Raw genomic sequence first — 19,705 nt, 5'->3', positions numbered from 1 at the left:
TAAGATTACCCGATATGGACGGTAGGGTGAACATATGACCAAACAAGTACGCCGTGATGTCAATGTAAGTTTGATGTAAGTAGATGCTTCTTGTATCTACATCACATACTATGTCGGAATTTTTTTGTTGCGTGCACCCTACTCTCCCAAGTGAATGCACAGTTAACGCGGCTGAGATCAAGTCCAGCGATGTTGGAACAGAGCGGCAGGCTTTGTTGCTAGAGGCAACACAACTTTCATTACTCTGGCTGTAGGCTGAGCGGTGCCGGTGATCAAACGTTCAAGCCACAGAGTGGCTTAAGCTATTTTTATGCTCATCAGAATTGGCCCGCGCAGAAGGGACAGCAGCAGCTGCACAACATGCAAATGGCAATGAGGCTGGCGGTTCGACGCAAGCAGGTCAATTTCTGGTTTGTGCTGGACACAAGTGTCTCAACAGGAATGCAAGGCGCACCATCGATGGGACGGGAGTTAGGTACTGCGGATTTCTTTTTAAGTTAGGGGTCGTCCTTACTCGCATCCGTCATGAGGTCATCTACTGGTTGCTTCGATGTTTTTGCTCTTAGTCGTGAGCTTTACGGACCTTGCCATACACTTCGTGAATATTGCGTTTTACTTGAGTCACCCAAGACTTTTTTCCTCTCGTGTACTTTTTACGAAATATTTGGTGGGTCGTGTTTTTGACTTGCGATAATTTTCTTACGAAGAGGCACCAGCGCTTTTTGTGACTTATATTGACAATGTTAACATCAGAAAGCTGCATATACGTAGTAATATGTGCTATATGGCCGCCATTATAAAGGGCTCCCATCTAGATAGGTAGGTATAGGTGAAAACGAATGTGAATTTACATCGAAGTTGTCTTCTATATTCGAACTATGACTAGAATTTCCAGCCGCCCGACAATCCCATGATATTATCCGGATCGACAGCCTTCTTGATCTCTTGCAAACGAGGTACGTTAACGCCATACATTCTCTCTAAACTCGTGTTGGGAGGCGCGTTGTTCGGGTACACGGGGACATCCGCGATGTTCTGACCAAGATCCGTGAGGGCCTGAATCATATGCTGGGCGCTTGCGTTGACAGCATCGAAGATCACGTCGTCAAACTTCGAATCCGACCAACCATAGTATACTTCGATGAATGAGTAGCCTCTGTCTCGTGACGCTGGGTATGCGGTCGGCGAAGCGACGTGGTCGTAGAGCGTCGGCACGTAGATGTCCACGTCGTATGAGATGATTTCAGCACTGGCTTTTTCCAATGTTGAGCCCCAGTACTGAAGAATATTATACGTTAATGATGTATCCAAATCAAAGGGAAGGAGTGATTACCAGTGTCTCGTTTGCAATCATGTCCAACACGGGCACTGTAACCTCCTCCATTGCTATCCAATGGAACACGGATCTGTCTTCAAGTGAGTGGAACAGACGGTCTTACGTTCTACACCAACTTACCTAAGCCCAGAAGTAATATTTAAGGGAAGAGACTGCACGAGATTTACGTAGGATCTGGTACCGATATCTTTTTCGATATGAGGAGCTGTCAAGAAGTCTTCGAATATGTCATAAGGGCGTGTTGGAGCATCATAAAAGAGGATGGTCGATTCTTCGGCCTGTAACGCAAACACGTTACACGTAAGTCACTCACTGAGCAGTAAGTAGAGAATGGCGAAAGCTGACGCACCACTCCAGCGACATAGTTGTAGGTGTTGTATATGGATGCCTTTGAATCAGTGAGATTCGCCGCGTAGCGGGCAATAGCTGAGGTTGCGCCATCCCATTGGTCATGCGAATACGAAACACGTCCGCCCTGCGCGCGAGATTATTGTCAAAGTATACTTACCAAGATTGAGAGTTCTTACCCAGACTAGAGACTGAGGATATGTTTTGACAGTAACCCTCGTCACGATGCCCTGCTATTGTCAGCACGTTCGTCAACGGATAAATTGGCGTTACGCACAAAGTTATTGAATCCCCCCTTGAAATTTCGCAGAAAATTAGGATAGTTGACGTGATCAGACCGCTGGAAACTCACCCGCAAGGCAAAGAACAGATCTGGATTTGTGGAATCCGATACATCAGTCACTGTGCCATTGGGCAAAACAAGTTCGAAGGCTACGACGTTGTCGAAGCCCAGGCCATGTTGATTAGTTAGATACGAATATCCTAGTGAACAAATAAAATGAGCTTCATTTTTATTATGGGCCTTGGTAAAACTATACCTCCTCCCAAAACAACGCCTCCCACTCCAATGCCAGTAACTTTCGCACCCACGACACTTACGTTATACGGCTGCAATGCAACATAAACATCGTCCCATAGTAAACCTGTGCCCACAGTTGCTGTTTGTGCGGTTGAATCATACACAACATCCGAAAAGGAATACATCGCAATTTGGACGCCTGGGGTTGAAGAGAAGCCTGCATTTGCGGCGTGTCCTCCACTTTTAATCTTGGTGACAGTCAATATAATGAAAGCTGAAGCCATTGTTACTCACCCCAAATTGTGTTTGCGTCTGTCCTAAAATTCGAAGCTGAAATACAAGACACATCAGCAGGTGAGTGGTGAATTTGTTCGCCTCGCACATACCGCGATTGCAACATCATCAGCTGTTGTAGGCTCAAAGGTACATTGCGAGTTCTGAGTACTAGACGCGGACCAGTGATAGTTGTCCTTGAGATATTGATATGAGCCTGTAGAAATATGGGTCAGCCGTGACCAAGAGACTTGAGTGGAAGTACGCACCGGGGTAATAGACTACGGAGCTCGACGAGACCTCCGATGCGATCTGCTCGCAAACTGAACTTCGAACGACATTTTCTGCATGGTGAGATTCTGATGAAGTATCATCATGGCGTGCTGTGAGGCCAGAGAGGCCAAAAAGAAAGGAGAGTGAGAGGTCAGCAAATGCGACCATTATTTCTAGTCCGGAGAAAAGTTTGAAAACTGGCCATCGAAAGTTTGGAGGAGGTTCTATTTAATTACTAGCGGAATATTAACCGATGAACGACAAATGATTTTTCATTGGCCGACTACGCCACTCAGGCACTAGTGCATGTAGTAAGTACTTACCTCAGGTCGGCTCATCGAGATAAAAGGCATGCCAACAGTACTATTATCAGCGTGGACGGAGATGAGCGCTAGCCGTCTACGAGGTACTCGCAGTTATGATATAGTAGATCAAGTACTTTTCTGATCACTGGATAATGGTACGCCTAGGTGTTGCGGGTCATTTTATGTAATGAGTTGTTGTCCGAGCACAAGACTACTAGTACATACTTGAAGGTTGGATCCAGAAGTGATGAATTAAACGTACTGACTTAAATAAGTAAGTTAGATTAATACAAAGGAAGCGAGTCGGTCCCAAAAATAAATCGGATCCTTCTCTCGGATCCGGCTCAGCTGCCCGATCACCTTCGTATCCCCAAATCCCAAGCTTATGATCCATCCCGGCTGAGTCGTCACAACCTAAATATTCTTACTTCCACACATAATTTACAACTTCAATCAATGTTTCTAATATCTACCGTTCATTGCGAGGTTGAACGACTCATTTTCACGAAGAAATGGTCAAGTTCTTCGAAAGTAACCAAAGTCACGCTGTGACAGCCAGCCGAACGTTGCCGTGGCGGAGTTCTAAACCGATACCACGGCCTCCTGCGACGACGCTCGAAACGACTCAGCCGGGAGGGATAGTACTTAATCTCGTTATCTGCATCTCCCAGCTCCCGCTATGTGACTAAAACGGCGACGGCAAGGCCGATGAATTTGGCATGACGGTGATTGGGATATGTGACCGTGGTGCAAGACTTGACCGCCCGAGGCATCCCCGAGACGACGGTTGTCCAAACATGTCTTCCGCGCTCATACAGATTGGTCATTTCCTACATGTTCTCAACTTCTCATGCATCACCGTCACCTCCATATCTCCATGCATCACCATCACCTCCATATCTCCAAGCTTCTCTCTCACTCCATTTCCAACACCATCATAATCTCGTTATCGAGGCCGATGAATTTGACATGGCGGTGATTGGGATGTGTGACCGTGGTGCAAGACAAACAGATCTTTGACCACCCGACCAAGCACTCCGAGGCATCCCCGAGACGTGGCCCAAACCTGTCCGCCAGACTTTCGCGCCGAGTCTCATACAGATTGGTCATCTCCTACGTGTTCTCATTCAAAATCAATCATAATGCATAATTCCCATCATGCATCACCACTCAAGCAGGCTTGACAGTGTTAGGCAGTAGAACGTCTGTACATGCAAATGACAGAGTCTCCAACTCATTATTACTTAAATAAAGTATTCCCATGATTTTATAGGCCAGCCAAAGACTCCAGTGTGCACGTATGATGGTCACCGGTTCAGCATTCACCGGTTATGGCATAAACTTGTTCTTCACAGCGTCTGACATTCCCTAGGAGGGCATGGAGTTCATCGTTCATCCATGAGGTTCAGTGGTTCAATAGCGCACTCGACAGATCCTATACATCTGCCAAGACGAAAGCGTAATGCCAGCGTGACACTGCTCTTCATGCAATCAAACCTCTTCAGCATGTAAAACTGACGGTTCATAATTCTAGCGAGTCTCTTTATCATAACCACTTCTTCTAGCCTCACGAGCCTCGATCACCAGTACTGTCCTCCGTCCGTAAAGCACAATACTTTCAGACCTTTAACCTTACTGCGCGACGAGGTCAAGTCAAGCACGTCAGCAAAGCGGGAGAGACGTAGAAAGAGAACCGCTATTACACAAATTCACCAACATCCCTCCAAACGGACGCCTGTGCAGTACCACCATGACGCACTTTAGGAAGGTGGGCAACTCCACGATAATGCCCACAGACTGACTCAACCAGAACCAGCTCCCTCGATAGCAACAATTTATGGTGTTAAATGGCACAATGGTATATCAAGATAAGTCACTCGCAATGACTTTATGGAACTGACCTTCATCAGAGATACGATTGAATGGGTCCCGAAAGTGCTCCTACATTCCAAGAATTCATGGTCGAGGAATACATTACTTCTACACAACTCGTTCGCAGATGCGAATGGCGCCATCACCTCCCCTTCGTAGGCCAGTTTCCTGCTCTTAATCTGTTGATGCGTCGCCACCAGTACTACTTGACCCGCGCCGTTGGAATTTCAAGTCACTCCCTGTAACAATCGCTGAGCAGTGTCGACTCAGCTGTTACTCCTTGTCACAATGAAGATATGAGCGCTAGTCATCACTGATATTTGTCCCTTCTGATACTATTCAATTTGCAGAGATACAGTATTGCTGCTGGGTCCGATACAGAAGCGGCTGCAGCTGTGCAAGATTCAACTGATGAGCGGGGACACGCGTACTATCTAGGACAATCAACACAAACGCAAAGCTCATCTGGTGGAGCGGGAGAAACTTTTTACAAAGTTGGCTGCTGCGATTCGGTCGTCCTTGGCTGATGTCGCGAAACTGTCTCTTGCGCTCTTACTAAGGATTATCTTACACCTTGTGCCTGCGTATATATTGTATCTACATGAATGCCATATAGCAACCCGCTCTCATTTGGAGTCTATCGATATCACTGCTGATTATTGTGAGCAAAATTTCTAACCCCGCAGACTCGTCGATCGTACATGCAATTAATTTCAATGCCACAACACATCGAGCACAAAAATTACAATGAATATCTATAAACATGAACATACTCTGTGACAATACGGTACCCCCTATCCACGCACTCACTTTTAATCTTCATCCTCCACCGCTATCATCATCATCATCATCAAAGCTCGTTGTCGTACCGCCTGCACGAATGAAGGAGATGCAAATATCTATAGTATAAACATACAATACCATTTACGCCTCACACACTTGGAGTCAGAGCCTATTCTTCATCTTTCAAACCCAGCCAGAGGACGTCAAAAGCGGACAACGGTAGCTGCTACCAATTCCAATCGTCGTCTTCGAAACTCGGCGCAGTTCCTCCTTTGGCGGGTGCGAGTGAATCGGGTGTTTGGTGTACTGATGCGGACGCAGAGGTAGGCGTAAGCACAGATGGCATCAAAACCCTCCCAGCATTCACCGTATTCTCATCTTCCTCATCTTCCAGCCAACTATTTGTGCGCGGGATAGGGGCATGAGTTTTGGTGCGAGTGTGCAGGTACGTGGAGTGCGTCGATGGAGAGCTAGCGTTTGATGATGGTGTGTGTGGGGAGGAGGAAGCGGAAGCGCTCGGTAAGGTTCCGTGTAGGGAGGTGGTGCCGCTTGAGGATGTGCGGAGGGATGAGGGGAATGGGAAAAGGGAAGGTGTTGATGTTTGCATTGATGTGGGAACGGGTGCGGGTGAGGTTGCTACTGGGCCTGGGGTTAATGCTGATACAATGGATTGAGAGACGTCTGCGAGGAGGATGGAAGCTCGCTTTTGGCTTTTGGAGAATCTGCGATGAGTGTTAGTTTGTGAATGTGATCGGAGGAGAGACATTGATAGTGAATGCACCAAACTGAAAGCGGGAAGAGAATATTACTCACACATCACCTCCAAGCTTGCGACCGACATTTCCCCACCCACCACCTCCGGCGGGCGATCCGGCGCCAGTCGATGTAGGCAGTACTACGGAGGAGCGTTTGCTAAGGAGTGTATTTGTGCTTGGTGAAGACCCTGCACCATCTGCATCGAATTCTGAAGCCCCCGCTCTAACGGACGTGTCTATTCCCGGATTGATCGTACCCCGAACGGCCTCTGTAGTCGAGTCGAGTTCCACGCTGCCTCGCCCGAGGTCCACACTGGTACTCGTACTATTATAAGAACTGGCATGCCTCATAAATGCAGTCGGTGGATGCGAAAGATCGCGCGATCTCCTACGAAAGACTTTTTCCTGTCTCGCTCTTGATGCTTCCCTTTCTCGTGTTTGATTCGTGAAATGTCGTTCCGCGCCGCTACTAGAAGAAAGGGAAATGTCTTCGTCCCAGACAGATGACACGGAACTCCTCGAGAATTGTGTCCTCCCTGAACGCGCTGACGTTGAGGTTGACGAGTCGCTCACACGCTGCGTGTGACGCCTCGGGACCCCTGCTGTTTCTTCTGTGTCTGTTGGGGGAGCTGGTGAGGGAATTGGAGAAGAAAGGTCACTTAGGTCGCTCAGACCTGCTGCGAGTAATCTTACGCCTTCTTTGAGGCCACCTACGACTGAAGCAGTGGGTGTGGACAAGGGAAGGGTGGGATGGGGTGGTTCGCGGTTGACGATGCGCTCCCATTTTCGTTTGACTAGGAAACGAGAGAGGGTCAGTTCGCTCTGACGAGGAATTGAGGCATATGTGATGGCGGATATAGTGCGGAACGACGGCACCGAGAAAGAAGGACAAAATGAAACATCAGAAAGGGACTCACGTTCTCCTAGATCCCCTTCAACAGCAGCCAGTTGACCAGACAGCTCGAGGCGTCTACTCTCGGCGGCTGCAATTTCGCGGAGGAGGTCGGCGTGCCTGAGATTTAGGTTCCGTTGACATCAATATAGGTATGCAGGGATCTGGACGTACTTCTCAGCTAAGGTCAGTGCAGCTCTCTCTACACCCCCACTGGCACTAGCACTCCCAACGGACAGACGCGTGCGGGCTTCCCCGACTGCATTTAATCCGCGCAACTCCTCGAGTCCTACCATAGTATGCCTCTTCATCGAGCGCGAGGTCCTTTTGCGTCCTTCGAATAGACCTCCCGCTCCGTGTACCGTATCCGTTGCTATCGAGGCATCAGCCACGGTTGGAGACGTGGATGTCCCATGTCTCGAGAACACATCGACGCGGGAAGATATGTAGGAGATGGAAGATTGCCTGCGGGTAGCTTTGAGGGCTTTTGTCGCGTCGTTGGGGGATACGCCTCGTGCGTGGGCACTCGAGGATGGTGTGCTGCGACTTGGAGGGGGAGAATAGGGCGGGGAAGGGAGAGAACTCGCTGCTGTTGACGAGCTGGAAGTGTTCAAGAGAGTCAGGTGTTTAGTGCCATTACTATGGTCCATATTCATAGTCGTGGATGACTTGGTTTTTTAGATGGTGTTGACGGTTGAAGACATGGACGAGAGAACGATGTTGTCACACAAGATAAATATCGAGCAGTTGCAAAGCAACAGTCACTTTGGAATCATATTTATCAACCGAAAAGGAAACTCTCCGCATAGCGAGATGAGAGCGAGAAAAATCTCTATTTCCAGAGGTCACTGGCTGGTATGTCTTATCAAGGTAACTACATGTTGGCCGCTTCGCATTGTATATTAATACGAGAACCCAAATCAATGATGCGCTACCCCGCCCTCCTTCTCGGCTTCTGCAATAAAGTTCTTGATACTGTTCATCCTGGTCAGTCCGTGCTGCAGCACGAGTTGTTAGGGTCTTATAGAACACATACAATTGTTCCTCTTCACTATAGACCGCACAGTTAGTCTGTGTCTGCAAGCAAGTGAGAATGAGAATAAACGCACCTGGACCCAGCATTTATGGGTACAGCCTCCTTCACGCGCTCTGCAAGAGGTTTGCCTGAAGATGCAGAATCTTTCTTTCCACCAAGGGATGCATACACGGCACCACCGGTCGCGAAGAGCGTACCCAACGTGAGGTACTCGGTTTTAATGGCGCGGCCAAAGATGACGCTACCAACATTCCAGTCAGTGGGTCAGTAGCTAGTGAATGAGATATGCACACGCACTAAGACATGTCGATTTTCGGAAGTGGAGGAAGAGGTTGAAGCAGAAGTGAAGTACTAGCCCGGATTTTCCCGGATTGGCAATTTGCCGACTAGCCCAACCTCCGACACACTCCCAAAACTTGCATTTTCAAATACTACTCTCCCTAGCTAAGGCATATCGTCGTACTAAGGTAAAGCCGTGATGCACAGGACGCTATCAACAGTCGCGCGTGGAACAGCGTTCGAGCAACGGTCGCTTCAATTACTTCAAGAATGTTTCTCCATGTCCCTCAAACGCGTCGGTGGCAAATCTGATGGCGGCATCGACTTGTTGGGCTGGTGGTGGCTTCCCCTTAGCTCAGTTTCACAGCCTACGCCGATCACACCTCCACGTAGACGCATACGCGTCCTTGCGCAATGTAAAGCAGAGAAGAAGAAATTCTCGCCAAACTACGTTCGCGAGATGGAAGGCGTATGGCATATGCACGCTCAAGACCGCTCCCCTTCCGAATCTAACATACGCGTGTCTGAACTGGGTACAGTAGCGCTTCTCCTTTCAGAGTCAAAATTCACCACCGCAACCCTCACCCGTGCACTTGGATCCAGCGTTCCCTTTCTACTCATGCACCTCCCTCCCCCTCTGCCGGTTTCTTCAGATTCACCCGTTGAAACCACCCTCGGAGAAGTTGGCTCTGCTTTCTGGAATCCCGCTCTGGGTGGTGCGCAAGGTCTTCTTCGAGGAGAACTCGATGTTCGATGGGAACGTGACCCGGGAGGTGGTGGGCGGCCTGGGTTGTGGTGTCGTGACAAAAGGGTGCAAAACTGGACGCCGGATGCACATGGGGAGTATGTTAACACTTCCGAGGATATCAATCGGTGACTAGGATGGTTATCCGTCTATGGATGACCCGACTCGGGAGTTGAGTGTCACGCTACCATTGTATGTGTGTATACCACGTATTCCTCTCTGCTTTTGTCACACTCCCTGAAGGTGCCGACTGGGCGTGTAACTGCGTTTGCATGTTCATTTCTTTAGCGCTCGCCGACGGATTTGGTGCAAGTGGTGATATGTAAGACGGAACCAACCGAGGTTCATCACAGGCATTCTAAACAAGGTACCTGCACCCACAGCATGTAAATTTGAGCGTTTAGCAGGTTCATTCATCACCTCCATCATATCTTCCCCTCGGTTCTTATTATCTCAGGGTTTACTGTCTACCTCTCTGTGAAGCACGCCGTTCTCAATCAGGGTTATGCCCCACGAAGAGGCTGAGTCAAGCACGTCAGCCAGAGGAAGAGAAGCGCCGTTAGGCTCATCAGCACGTATTACACCTCTAGCGGGAGAGAAGGATCCACCGCCATATGGTGCACAGCATCGGCAAGATGCTCTTTGGAAAGGTGGGCAAATCGTATTAGGATGGCCATTGACTTACTTAACAAGAAGCAGGCGGGAATGAAGCGCTCCCTCCTGAATGGCAACAGTGTCAGGTGTTAGATGGTATATACTATCAAGACGACACGGTCAGCATAGTTTCATGGAACCGACCTTTACCCGGAGTGCGTCTAGGTGAGCGAAGAACGTCCCACCGGGAGCGAGGAACTCATGACAAAGCATAGATGATCCTGGAGATCTTGCTGTTAGTGGATGCGAACGGCACATCTCACCACTCGGTCGGTCTTACTTCGTCAACCACAGCACTCGGACCACGTCCTGGAAGAAACCGACATTAGAACGGCCGGCTGGGAGCTTGATGCCGGAGTGCATCATCGAGGGTCACTCCCACTGCATATGGAGTCTTGCCTGCGTGGGCACCAGTTGCAATGTACTGAGCGCGTCGGGCGACGGTTCGATTCGCCAGTGGAAAAGAGACGGGGAATCAGTAGGAAAACCTTTGGATAGCCATGGGATGCCGATAGGTTCTATGGCTGTATCTCCAGATGAAACTATGGTTGTGAGCGGAAGTACAGACGGCAGACTAAGGCTGTGGAACATAAAGAAAGGTTGTATGGTTGGCGATCCGTGGGAGGGCCACAATGGCCAGGTGATGTGCCTCGATTGGTCTCCCAATGCGCTGGAGATAGCAAGTGGATCGACCGACGGCACCATACGACGCTGGAACCCGGATACCGGCCAACAAATTGCATCACCGATAGAGACCGGTCACTGTTGGGTCTATACTGTCAAATACTCTCCACAAGGTAACAAATTCGCGAGCGGCGGGGAGGACAGAATGATTCGTGTGTGGTCAAAGAACGGGGAGCTACTTATGGAGATCAAGGGACATGAAAACGTCGTGACGTCGTCGTGTTGGTCCAGGGATGGCGCATATATTTTCTCGGCGTCGTATGATTGCACCATCCGAAAATGGCGGTCGATTGGTGGGAAGGAGCTCGTTGTTTTCAAGGGTCATGACAATATCGTCCACTCTCTCTGTCTTTCCCCTGATCAAAGCCATCTTGTCAGCGCATCGACCGATTACTCTGTTCGCATCTGGGACCTCAAGACCAATCAGCCAGTCGGAGACCCACTCTTGCATGACGACAGACTTTTGACTGTTGTCATGTCCTCCGATGGCAAATATATTGCCAGCGCTGGATTAGACGCAAAGGTCTATATATGGAGTATGGAAGCAGCGCTCAAAAGATGTCCAATCCGACCGCGAGATGTGCGCTCATCAGTTGTGAACTCTATTCTTCGCTGATTTGTGTTGTTAGACCTTTCCCTCGCATCCAATTGTCTCAAAACAGCTCGTGAACAATAGAGGCGTGGGGAGATATGTTAGTATTATTTTTCGATTCTTAGCTTTGGCTAACGTTCATTTGATACAGGGCAATGATTTCTTTGGTAACGATACAAATAATGGGCCAGCTCCTCCTGCAAGCGCGTCGTCTCTCCTTCGTCGTTTGCTCAGTTCCCCACGTGTCCGCGTGCGACCTCCAAATTCGCTTCAATCAACACCACGCGAGCCCCGACGTTGGAATTTCAACTTATTTCGAGGAGGAAGCTCTATATATACTGTTGATGTAGCTGCTGGTCGCAAGAAAAGTGTGAGTGGCTTCCATTGCCACCTCGTGATGTCATGGAAACTAATACATTTGCAGAGAATTCATGTTTCCCCTCCCAGCGCAGCAGAATTGGCCCGCGCACAAGCGGCTGCAGTAGCTGCGCAACATACGAATGGCAACGAGACCAGCAGTTCGATGCAAGCAGGTCAATCTCAGGGTGTGTCTGGAACACAAGTGTCTCAAGGAGGCCCGACGAACACGAACACACAAGCAGGTCAATCTCAAGCTGTGTCGGGCGCACAATCGTCTCAAGGACTCCCGACGGACACGCAAGCAGGTCAATCTCAGGCTGTGCCAGGGGCACTAGCGTCTCAGGGGCAAACAACAGGAACGCAAGGTGCAGGTGGTGGGATGGGAGATGCTTCTTATCAAGCATTGAGCTGCTGCGGGTTTTTCTTTGGATTTTTCTTTGGTCGTCGTCGTCCCACCTCGCATCAGTCATGAGGACGTTTACTAAACTAGTTGTTTGGATGTTTTTTCTCTAGAATTCGTGGGCTTAACAGACTGTTTCGCATCCAGCCATACACCTCGTGAGCGTTGTATTTTACTTGTCCGTGTAGATGAAAGCCATACAGTTTCTTATCACGGGTTTCAAATGAGTACAGGTCTAGCAGTACATCCCATACCTCGGACTCTACAAATGACTTTGAAGTTCGAGCGTTACCGAGAACATGAAGGACGAAAGGTAATAGTTTTATGAGCAGACTTCATTGACTTGCTAGTCAGACGAAAGAACTTTAAGGAGGTTAGAGTTTAAATTTGACAGAATATCTGCATGCGCGCCTGTCCAAACGGCAGACGAAGCCAATCTCGGAGCTACATAGTGAGACCAGGTAATTGACTCGTTCAGTTACTTCGAGATATGCTCTCCACTGCAAGTCAATTGGAACGAGATCTAAGAGCACTTCGGGTGAGACCTCACGTGTATACCACCTATTCAGTCCTTACCGTCCTTTGTTCAGATCATCAAGAGAATGGTCCAACTCGGAGTGGTGGGTGCCTGCTGAACACAAAAGGTAAACTTCAGTTCGCACTCGCAAGACCTCCCCAGCTGAAAATGGCTATCGTCAGTTCGAATTTCCCATTACCCTCGACGAGCCTTAAGCATTTGGCCACCATCGCTTTCAACCATCTTCGTCCAGGCAAGACATTCGACACCCCGACGTTCATGTTCTTAAACTTCCCTCCATCATCCAACAATCTCTCCGTATTCCCATCTGCACAGTCACTCGTGGCCAGGTGGTTGGACCGTCTGAGTGCATGGCGTCGCCTACTACGTCCGTGCAGTTGCTCGTAGTGCGGAAGGATCCAAACGATGAGATTACTGCCCCACGCACCGCCAAGTGCATATCCTAGAGAGGACGATTCGGCGCCCGCTGGGATAATGAGTGGATTACCCGGGCCATAACCCTCAGTTTTGGGAGTGAATATCATATTCTTTCGAACGCCTCTTCGGTTGAGTGACTCACGGCCAACATCTTTCCCACTCAACAATGTGATCACCGTGGTAGCTATCCTATGTCTATGGCCATGAAACTCATAGCACATGCGGATCTGTGTATTATTCCGACGGATTCTGCGTTTTGTATATTTTGTCGTAAGTACAGTCACTCAACATGAAAATTCAAGAGTTCATCCACTTTCTCATCATCGCCGAGATGTGATCATTCTAATTCGTCCGATTGAGAATCGAAAGGCAAGATCATTTGATCAGTTGTGAGCCGTGGGGCTTGCTCGAGTGGTGGCACGGTGTATTTTGAAAATTAGACAGATCGCTTCCGCGGAGCCACGGAATATCACAAGGTTTTTGAGGTCTTTTTTACGTCACACTGCTGGTACCTTGTTTTCGCCGCAGCGCCAAACAACGGAGTGGTGAGCAACAGGTCACTATACACACTCTTTCAACAGCAACAAGTACTGCTGCTAGCATGCAGTGTTAAGCAGAGTATAATTTCTATAGTCGCGCGTGGAACAGAAGCAATGATCGCCTCAAGAATGTTTATCAATGCTACTCAATCGTCGGTGGTAAATCTGATGGCGGCTCTGACGTGCTGGGCCGGTAGTGGCTTCCCCTCAGCTCAGATCCCCAGTCTACCCCAATGATACCTCTACGCGGACGTACACACATCCTCACGCAATGCGAAGCAAAAAAAGAAGATGTTTCGCCAAAGTCGTGAAACGGAAGGCGTATGGCATATACACGCTCAAGCCCGCCCTCCATACGCATGTTTGAACTGGTACAGTAGCACTTCTCCTTTCAGAGTCAAAATTCACCACTGCAACCCTCACCCGTGCACTCGGCTCAAGCATCCTCTTTCTCCTCATCCTCCCCCTCCACCAATTTCTTCAGATTCACCCGTTGAAACCACCCTCGGAGAAGTCAGCTCTGCTTTCTGGAACCCCGCTCTCGGTGGTGCACAAGGTCTTCGTAGGAAATTTGATATTCGATGGGAACATGATCCGGAAGTCGGGAAGTGGTTGGCGATCTGAGTTGGTGTCGTGACAAAACAGTGCAGAACTGGACGCCAGATACGCATGGGGAGTATGTTAACGCTTTCGAGTATATTGATCATTGACTAGGATGGTTTTCCATCCATTCATGACTCCGCTCGGGCGTTGAAATTCGGAATGCCACGATAACAATGTATGTATACATACCGCGTATTCCTCTCTACCTTAGTCACGCTTCCCAGAGGCACAGACTGGGCGTGTAACTGCGTTTGCATGTCCATTTCTTACAATTAAAATTAACTCTCACTGCCTGTCCAGATGTTTGGATATATGAAGCTCGAGCGAATTCCATATCTAAGCGCTCGCCGACGGATTTGATCGTTGGTACAAGTGGTGGTATGTAAGACGGAACAAACCGAGGTGCATCGCAATAAAAACATCAGTCACATAATCGCCACCAACATGTATTCTTAGCAAGGTGCCTGCAACCACAGCATCCAAATCTGAGCGTTTAGCAGGTTCGTTCATCACCTCCATCATATCTTCACCTTGATTCTTATTTTGCGCATTATCTCAAGGTTTACTGTCTACCTCTCTGTGAAGCACGTCATTCTCAATCAGGGTTATGCCCCACGAAGAGGCTGAGTCAAGCACGTCAGCCAGAGGAAGAGAAGCGCCGTTAGGCTCATCAGCACGTATTAGACCTCTAGTGGGAGAGAAGGATCCACCGTCATATGGTGCACAGCATCGCCAGGATGCTCTTTGGGAAGGCGAGCAAACCGTATTAGGATGGCCACTGACTTACTTAACAAGATGCAGGCGGGAATGAAGTGCTCCCTCCTGAATGGCAACAGTTTAAGGTGTTAGATGGTTCAGCCCAATATCAAGACAACACGCTCACCATGACTTCATTGAACCGACCTTTACCAGGAGTGCGTCTAGGTGAGCGAAGAACGTCCCACTGGGAGCGAGGAACTCATGACAAAGCATAGATTGTCCTGGAGATCTTGCTGTTAGTGGATGCGAATGGCACATCTCACCACTCGGTCGGTCCTACTTCGTCAACCACAGCACTCGGACCACTTCGTGGAAGAAACCGACGCCAGAACGACCAGCAGGGAGCTTGATGCCGGAGTTCATCACCGAGGGTCACTCCCGCTGCATATGGAGTCTTGCCTGCGTGGGTGCCAGTTACAATGTACTGAGCGCGTCGGAGGACTGTTCGATTCGCCAGTGGAAAATAGACGGAGAATCAGTAGGAAAACCTTTGGATAGCCATTGGCCGACAAGCTCTATGGCTGTATCTCCAGATGAAACTATGGTTGTGAGCGGAAGTACAGACGGCAGACTACGACTGTGGAACATAGAGAAAGGTAGTATGGTTGGCGATCTGTGGGGGGGCCACAATGGCCACGTGAGGTGCCTCGATTGGTCTCCCAATGCCCTGGAGATAGCAAGTGGATCGACCGACGGCACCATACGACGGTGGAACCCGGATACCGGCCAACAAATTGCACCACCGATAGAGATCGGTCACTGTTGGGTCTATACTGTCAAATACTCTCCACAAGGTGACAAATTCGCGAGCGGCGGGGAGGACGAGACGATTCGTGTGTGGTCAAAGAACGGCGAGCTACTTGTCGAGATCAAGGGACATGAAGATATGGTGACGTCGTTATGTTGGTCCAGGGATAGCGCATATATTTTCTCCGCGTCGTATGATTGCACCATCCGAAAATGGCGGTCGATTGGTGGGAAGGAGCTCGTTGTTTTTAAGGGTCATGACCTTACCGTCCACTCTCTCTGTCTTTCCCCTGATCAAGGCCATCTTGTCAGCGCATCAAGCGACCGCTCTGTTCGCATCTGGGACCTCAAGACCAATCAGCCAGTCGGAGACCCACTCTTGCATGACGACAAACTTTTGACTGTTGTCATGTCCTCCGATGGCAAATATATTGCCAGCGCTGGATTAGACGCAAAGGTCTATGTATGGAACGTAGAGGCAGCGCTCAAACAGCAGGGTGTGCGCTTCTGCATTGTATTTCCACGTCTTTTCTTTATTCTGAAGGTTTTTACTGTTGTTTAGGGTACGGATGATGCCAATGCAGGGCCCGATGCAAAGTTCAAGGTAAGTCAGTCTTTTATATCTCTTTCACACTTGATGTCACCTTTTTACTAGACTCATCTAATCCGATCGCGAGATGTGCGCTAATCGGTTGTGAACAACCTTATCCTTCGCTGATTTGTGTTGTCAGACCTTCCCCTCACGACAGCTCGCAAACAATAGAGGTGTGGGGAAATATGTTAGTATTATTTTTCGATTCTTAGCTTTGGCTAACGTTCATTTGATACAGGGCAATGATTTCTTTGGTAGCGATACAAACCATGGGCCAGCTCCCCCTGCAAGCGCGTCGTCTCTCCTTCGTCGGTTGTTTAGTTCCCCACGTGTCGGCACGCGACCTCCAAATTCGCTCCAGTCAACACCACGCGAGCCCCGACGTTGGAATTTCAACTTATTTCGAGGGGGAAGCTCCATACATACCGTTGAAGTAGCTGCCGGTCGGAAGAAAAATGTGAGTGACCTCCATTGCTCCTTTTTTGATATCATGGAACTTAATACATTGGCAGAGAATTTATGTTTCCCCTCCCAGCGCAGCAGAATTGGCTCGCGCACAAGCGGCTGCAGTAGCTGCGCAACATGCGAATGGCAACGAGACTGGCAGTTCGATGCAAGCAGGTCAATCTCAGGCTGTGTCGGGAACACAAGTGTCTCAAGGACGCCCGACGGACACACAAGCAGGTCAATCTCAGGCTGCGCCAGGGACACAAGTGTCTCAAGGGCAAACAACAGGAACGCAAGGTGCAGGTGGTGGAATGGGAGATGTTCCTTATCAAGGATTAAGCTGCTGCGGATTTTTCTTTGAATTTTCCTTTGGTCGTCGTCGTCCCACCTCGCATCAGTCATGAGGACATTTACTAAACTAGTTGAGCATGCTCCATGATACCTCCCATGTATTCATTTACTATCAGAAACACTTCATTTACTAAGCCCTTGGGTCCAGATTTGCATGCGGTCAAAACTATTTCACTCCCATTGTAAGGTGCATCTCAGACTGGCAGAGTTATGCTTCGCAGTAACTGTCACTCGCGCACTCGGATCCATCTCCCTTCATGCACTTCCTTTCCATTGCACTACTTTCTCCAGATCCATCCCACGTGCTGACAACACCACCAGGGAAGTTGGCTCCGTTTTCTGGAATGCACCAAATGATCTTTTGCGCGGGGAGCTTAATGTTCGCTTGGAAGGCGACCCTAGTGGGAGTCAGTGGGCTCTGACACTTGTATCGCTGAGATGGAGTGCACCCAGCCCGGACATGCAACTGGAAGAAGTATTGCTACGTGCCATGGTCCGTGTACAGTCCACGAACTAAAATGTTGATATATGCACTGTCGCTCCATTGGCAAAACATAGCAAACTATGTGCTTCAAAATTTGACGGGGTCGCTTCTTTAACCAGCATATGACACTGCCTCTAATGACATGCAGTGCAAGGAAGGAGCCTGTAAATACAGCATATGAACCCTAGCGTCTATTAGGAGGTCTCTCCACCGCTTCCACTATCTTCGCTATAGATTTTACCCATTATCAAACCTAGCCTCTAGCTCATTGTACTACCATCTGGAAGCGCAGCGTCCTTTCTTGATCAGAGTCATGGTTAGCGAAGTTGGCGAGTCAAGCATATCAGCACAACGGAAAGACGGACAACAAGAGTCGCTATTGCACTCACCGACATTTCAGACGGGCGCGAAGGATCCACCACAATATGGTGCACAATACCGCCAGGATGCACTTTGGGAAGGTGAGCAGCTACCTTATGATACCCACCACTTACTCAATTAGAAGCAGGCGGGAATGAAGCGCTCCCTCCTATGTGGCAACAGTTTAAAACGTCATCGGATGGTGAATCGCGATATCAAGATGATACGCTCGTGATGGTCTCGTGGAACTGGCCTTTACCAGGAGTGCGACTAGGTAGAGCGATGAAATTGCGACAGGGAGTGACGAACTCACAGTTAACATAGATCATCCTGGAGATCTCGTTGTCCCCGGATGGGAATGGCACATCTCCCCACTCGGTCGGTCCTACTTCGTCAACCACAACACTCGGACCACGTCGTGGAAGAAACCAAAGCCAGAACGTCCGGCAGGAAGCTTGAAGCCAGAGTGCATCATCGAGGGTCGCTCCAAATGCATATGGAATCTTGCCTACTTGGGTACCGGCAATATAATGAGCACGTCTGAGGATGGTTCAATTTGTCAATGGCAAAGAGATGGAGAGCCAGTGGGAAAACCTTTGAATAGCGATGGGGGAGGGATAGGTTCGATGGTGGTATCACCGGATGAAACAATGGTCATTTGTGGAAATGCAGATGGCAGACTGCGGCTGTGGAATATAGAGAAGGGTAAGATGATTGGTGACCCATGGGAGGGGCACGACGCTGCAGTGAGAAGCCTCGATTGGTCTCCCAGTTCCCTGGAGATAGCAAGTGGATCGGAAGACGGCACCATACGACGCTGGAACCCGGATACTGGGAGACAAATGACTCGGACACCACCCATAGAGACCAGTCACGGATGGGTGAATGCGGTCTGATACTCTCCACAAGAAGATAGATTCATGAGCGGTGGCACGGACATGATGATCTGCGTGTGGTCAAAGTATGGCCAGCTGCTTATCAAGATCAAGGGACACGACAGCGGAGTGACGTCATTGTGTTGGTCCGAGGACGGCAAACACATCTTCTCTGCCTCAATTGACAACACCATCAGAAAATGGCGGGCGATTGATGGACAGGAACTCGTCGTTTTTCGGGGCCATACACACTACGTCCATTCCCTCTGTCTTACTCCCAATCAAAACTATATTGTTAGTGGATCAAGTGACTACTCCATTCGCATCTGGGATCTCAAGACCAATCAGCCAGTCGGAGATCCACTCTTTCATGATGACGAACTCTGGGCTGTTGCCATGTCCCCCGATGGAAAACACATTGCCAGTACTGGACAAGACAAAAACATCTATGTATGGAGCCTGGAGGAGGCGCTCAAAGTTGCGGTACGTGTGCTTTGGTGTTTCGATGTCCTTGTCTAACAGTTTTGGTTGTTCAGGGTGCCGATGATGGGAATGCACAGCTGAATGTAAGTCTTCTCTGCTTCTCTTTCACACCACATCTCACCTCTTACTAGGGACGTCTAGCCCAACCGAGAGTTGTGTACCCACCAATCGTGAGCGATCTAACCTTTTCTCATATGTTTCACTAGATTCTTAATGTCCATCTGCATTTCAAACAACAGCCCAATACCAGAGGCTCGGCGAAATATGTCAGTAGAATTTTGTCTTTCAGCTCTTGCTAATCTAAATTTGATACAGGGCAGTAATTTCTTCGGCAACGAGTCAGACCACGCGTCTCGTCGCGCAGCTCCACCTGCAAGCCCATCGTCCCTTGTTCGTTGGCATC

General features: G+C 49.2%; 5 protein-coding genes across 5 annotated transcripts; 2 read left to right on the top strand and 3 right to left on the bottom strand.

Moving 5' to 3' along the window:
• Nucleotides 1–716: 716 nt before the first annotated feature.
• On the bottom strand, nucleotides 717–3,317 carry HD556DRAFT_1373772 (FAD-binding domain-containing protein). The gene is made up of 11 exons (XM_041303019.1): nucleotides 2,747–3,317; nucleotides 2,591–2,694; nucleotides 2,499–2,534; nucleotides 2,224–2,452; nucleotides 2,037–2,167; nucleotides 1,962–1,979; nucleotides 1,864–1,914; nucleotides 1,686–1,811; nucleotides 1,457–1,614; nucleotides 1,334–1,406; nucleotides 717–1,278 (listed from the first exon to the last, which is right to left on the bottom strand). The coding sequence occupies exons 1-11, from the start codon at nucleotides 2,916–2,918 to the stop codon at nucleotides 883–885; spliced, it is 1,494 nt and encodes a 497-aa protein (XP_041160115.1). The 5' UTR covers nucleotides 2,919–3,317; the 3' UTR covers nucleotides 717–882.
• A 2,160-nt stretch (nucleotides 3,318–5,477) lies between these two features.
• HD556DRAFT_468245 (uncharacterized protein) lies at nucleotides 5,478–8,113 on the bottom strand. The gene is made up of 5 exons (XM_041310695.1): nucleotides 7,532–8,113; nucleotides 7,383–7,477; nucleotides 6,524–7,259; nucleotides 5,629–6,432; nucleotides 5,478–5,576 (listed from the first exon to the last, which is right to left on the bottom strand). Exons 1-4 carry the CDS (start codon nucleotides 8,011–8,013, stop codon nucleotides 5,937–5,939), a joined length of 1,809 nt encoding a protein of 602 aa, XP_041160114.1. The 5' UTR covers nucleotides 8,014–8,113; the 3' UTR covers nucleotides 5,478–5,576; nucleotides 5,629–5,936.
• HD556DRAFT_468262 (uncharacterized protein) lies at nucleotides 8,114–8,767 on the bottom strand. Its single transcript, XM_041310696.1, has 4 exons — nucleotides 8,691–8,767; nucleotides 8,467–8,634; nucleotides 8,394–8,408; nucleotides 8,114–8,341 (listed from the first exon to the last, which is right to left on the bottom strand). The coding sequence occupies exons 1-4, from the start codon at nucleotides 8,696–8,698 to the stop codon at nucleotides 8,278–8,280; spliced, it is 255 nt and encodes an 84-aa protein (XP_041160113.1). The 5' UTR covers nucleotides 8,699–8,767; the 3' UTR covers nucleotides 8,114–8,277.
• HD556DRAFT_468350 (uncharacterized protein) lies at nucleotides 8,764–9,939 on the top strand. Its single transcript, XM_041310697.1, has 3 exons — nucleotides 8,764–9,609; nucleotides 9,661–9,784; nucleotides 9,875–9,939. The coding sequence occupies exon 1, from the start codon at nucleotides 8,872–8,874 to the stop codon at nucleotides 9,547–9,549; it is 678 nt and encodes a 225-aa protein (XP_041160112.1). The 5' UTR covers nucleotides 8,764–8,871; the 3' UTR covers nucleotides 9,550–9,609; nucleotides 9,661–9,784; nucleotides 9,875–9,939.
• A 7,171-nt stretch (nucleotides 9,940–17,110) lies between these two features.
• HD556DRAFT_1373717 (uncharacterized protein) lies at nucleotides 17,111–18,107 on the top strand. Its single transcript, XM_041303018.1, has 2 exons — nucleotides 17,111–17,884; nucleotides 17,974–18,107. The coding sequence occupies exon 1, from the start codon at nucleotides 17,255–17,257 to the stop codon at nucleotides 17,615–17,617; it is 363 nt and encodes a 120-aa protein (XP_041160111.1). The 5' UTR covers nucleotides 17,111–17,254; the 3' UTR covers nucleotides 17,618–17,884; nucleotides 17,974–18,107.
• Nucleotides 18,108–19,705: the final 1,598 nt, after the last annotated feature.

Source organism: Suillus plorans (assembly GCF_016647745.1).
Source record: "Suillus plorans strain S12 chromosome Unknown HD556scaffold_29, whole genome shotgun sequence".
NCBI lineage: Eukaryota > Fungi > Basidiomycota > Agaricomycetes > Boletales > Suillaceae > Suillus > Suillus plorans.
Note: the sequence above shows the minus strand (reverse complement) of the source record. Positions and strands in the feature narration are given on the sequence as shown.

What these genes read in the sequence shown, in the direction of transcription:
- HD556DRAFT_468350 (XM_041310697.1), top strand. Translation starts at nt 8,872, where the DNA reads ATGCACAGGACGCTATCAACAGTCGCGCGTGGAACAGCGTTCGAGCAA.
- HD556DRAFT_468245 (XM_041310695.1), bottom strand. Translation starts at nt 8,013, where the DNA reads ATGAATATGGACCATAGTAATGGCACTAAACACCTGACTCTCTTGAAC. An exon ending in GCACTGACCTTAGCTGAGAA is followed by an intron (nt 7,478 to 7,531) that starts GTACGTCCAGAT and finishes CCTAAATCTCAG; the next exon opens with GCACGCCGACCTCCTCCGCG. An exon ending in CGCAAGCTTGGAGGTGATGT is followed by an intron (nt 6,433 to 6,523) that starts GTGAGTAATATT and finishes CACTCATCGCAG; the next exon opens with ATTCTCCAAAAGCCAAAAGC.
- HD556DRAFT_1373772 (XM_041303019.1), bottom strand. Translation starts at nt 2,918, where the DNA reads ATGGTCGCATTTGCTGACCTCTCACTCTCCTTTCTTTTTGGCCTCTCT. An exon ending in AGGCGTTGTTTTGGGAGGAG is followed by an intron (nt 2,168 to 2,223) that starts GTATAGTTTTAC and finishes TTTGTTCACTAG; the next exon opens with GATATTCGTATCTAACTAAT. An exon ending in ACAACTATGTCGCTGGAGTG is followed by an intron (nt 1,615 to 1,685) that starts GTGCGTCAGCTT and finishes TTTGCGTTACAG; the next exon opens with GCCGAAGAATCGACCATCCT.
- HD556DRAFT_1373717 (XM_041303018.1), top strand. Translation starts at nt 17,255, where the DNA reads ATGCGGTCAAAACTATTTCACTCCCATTGTAAGGTGCATCTCAGACTG.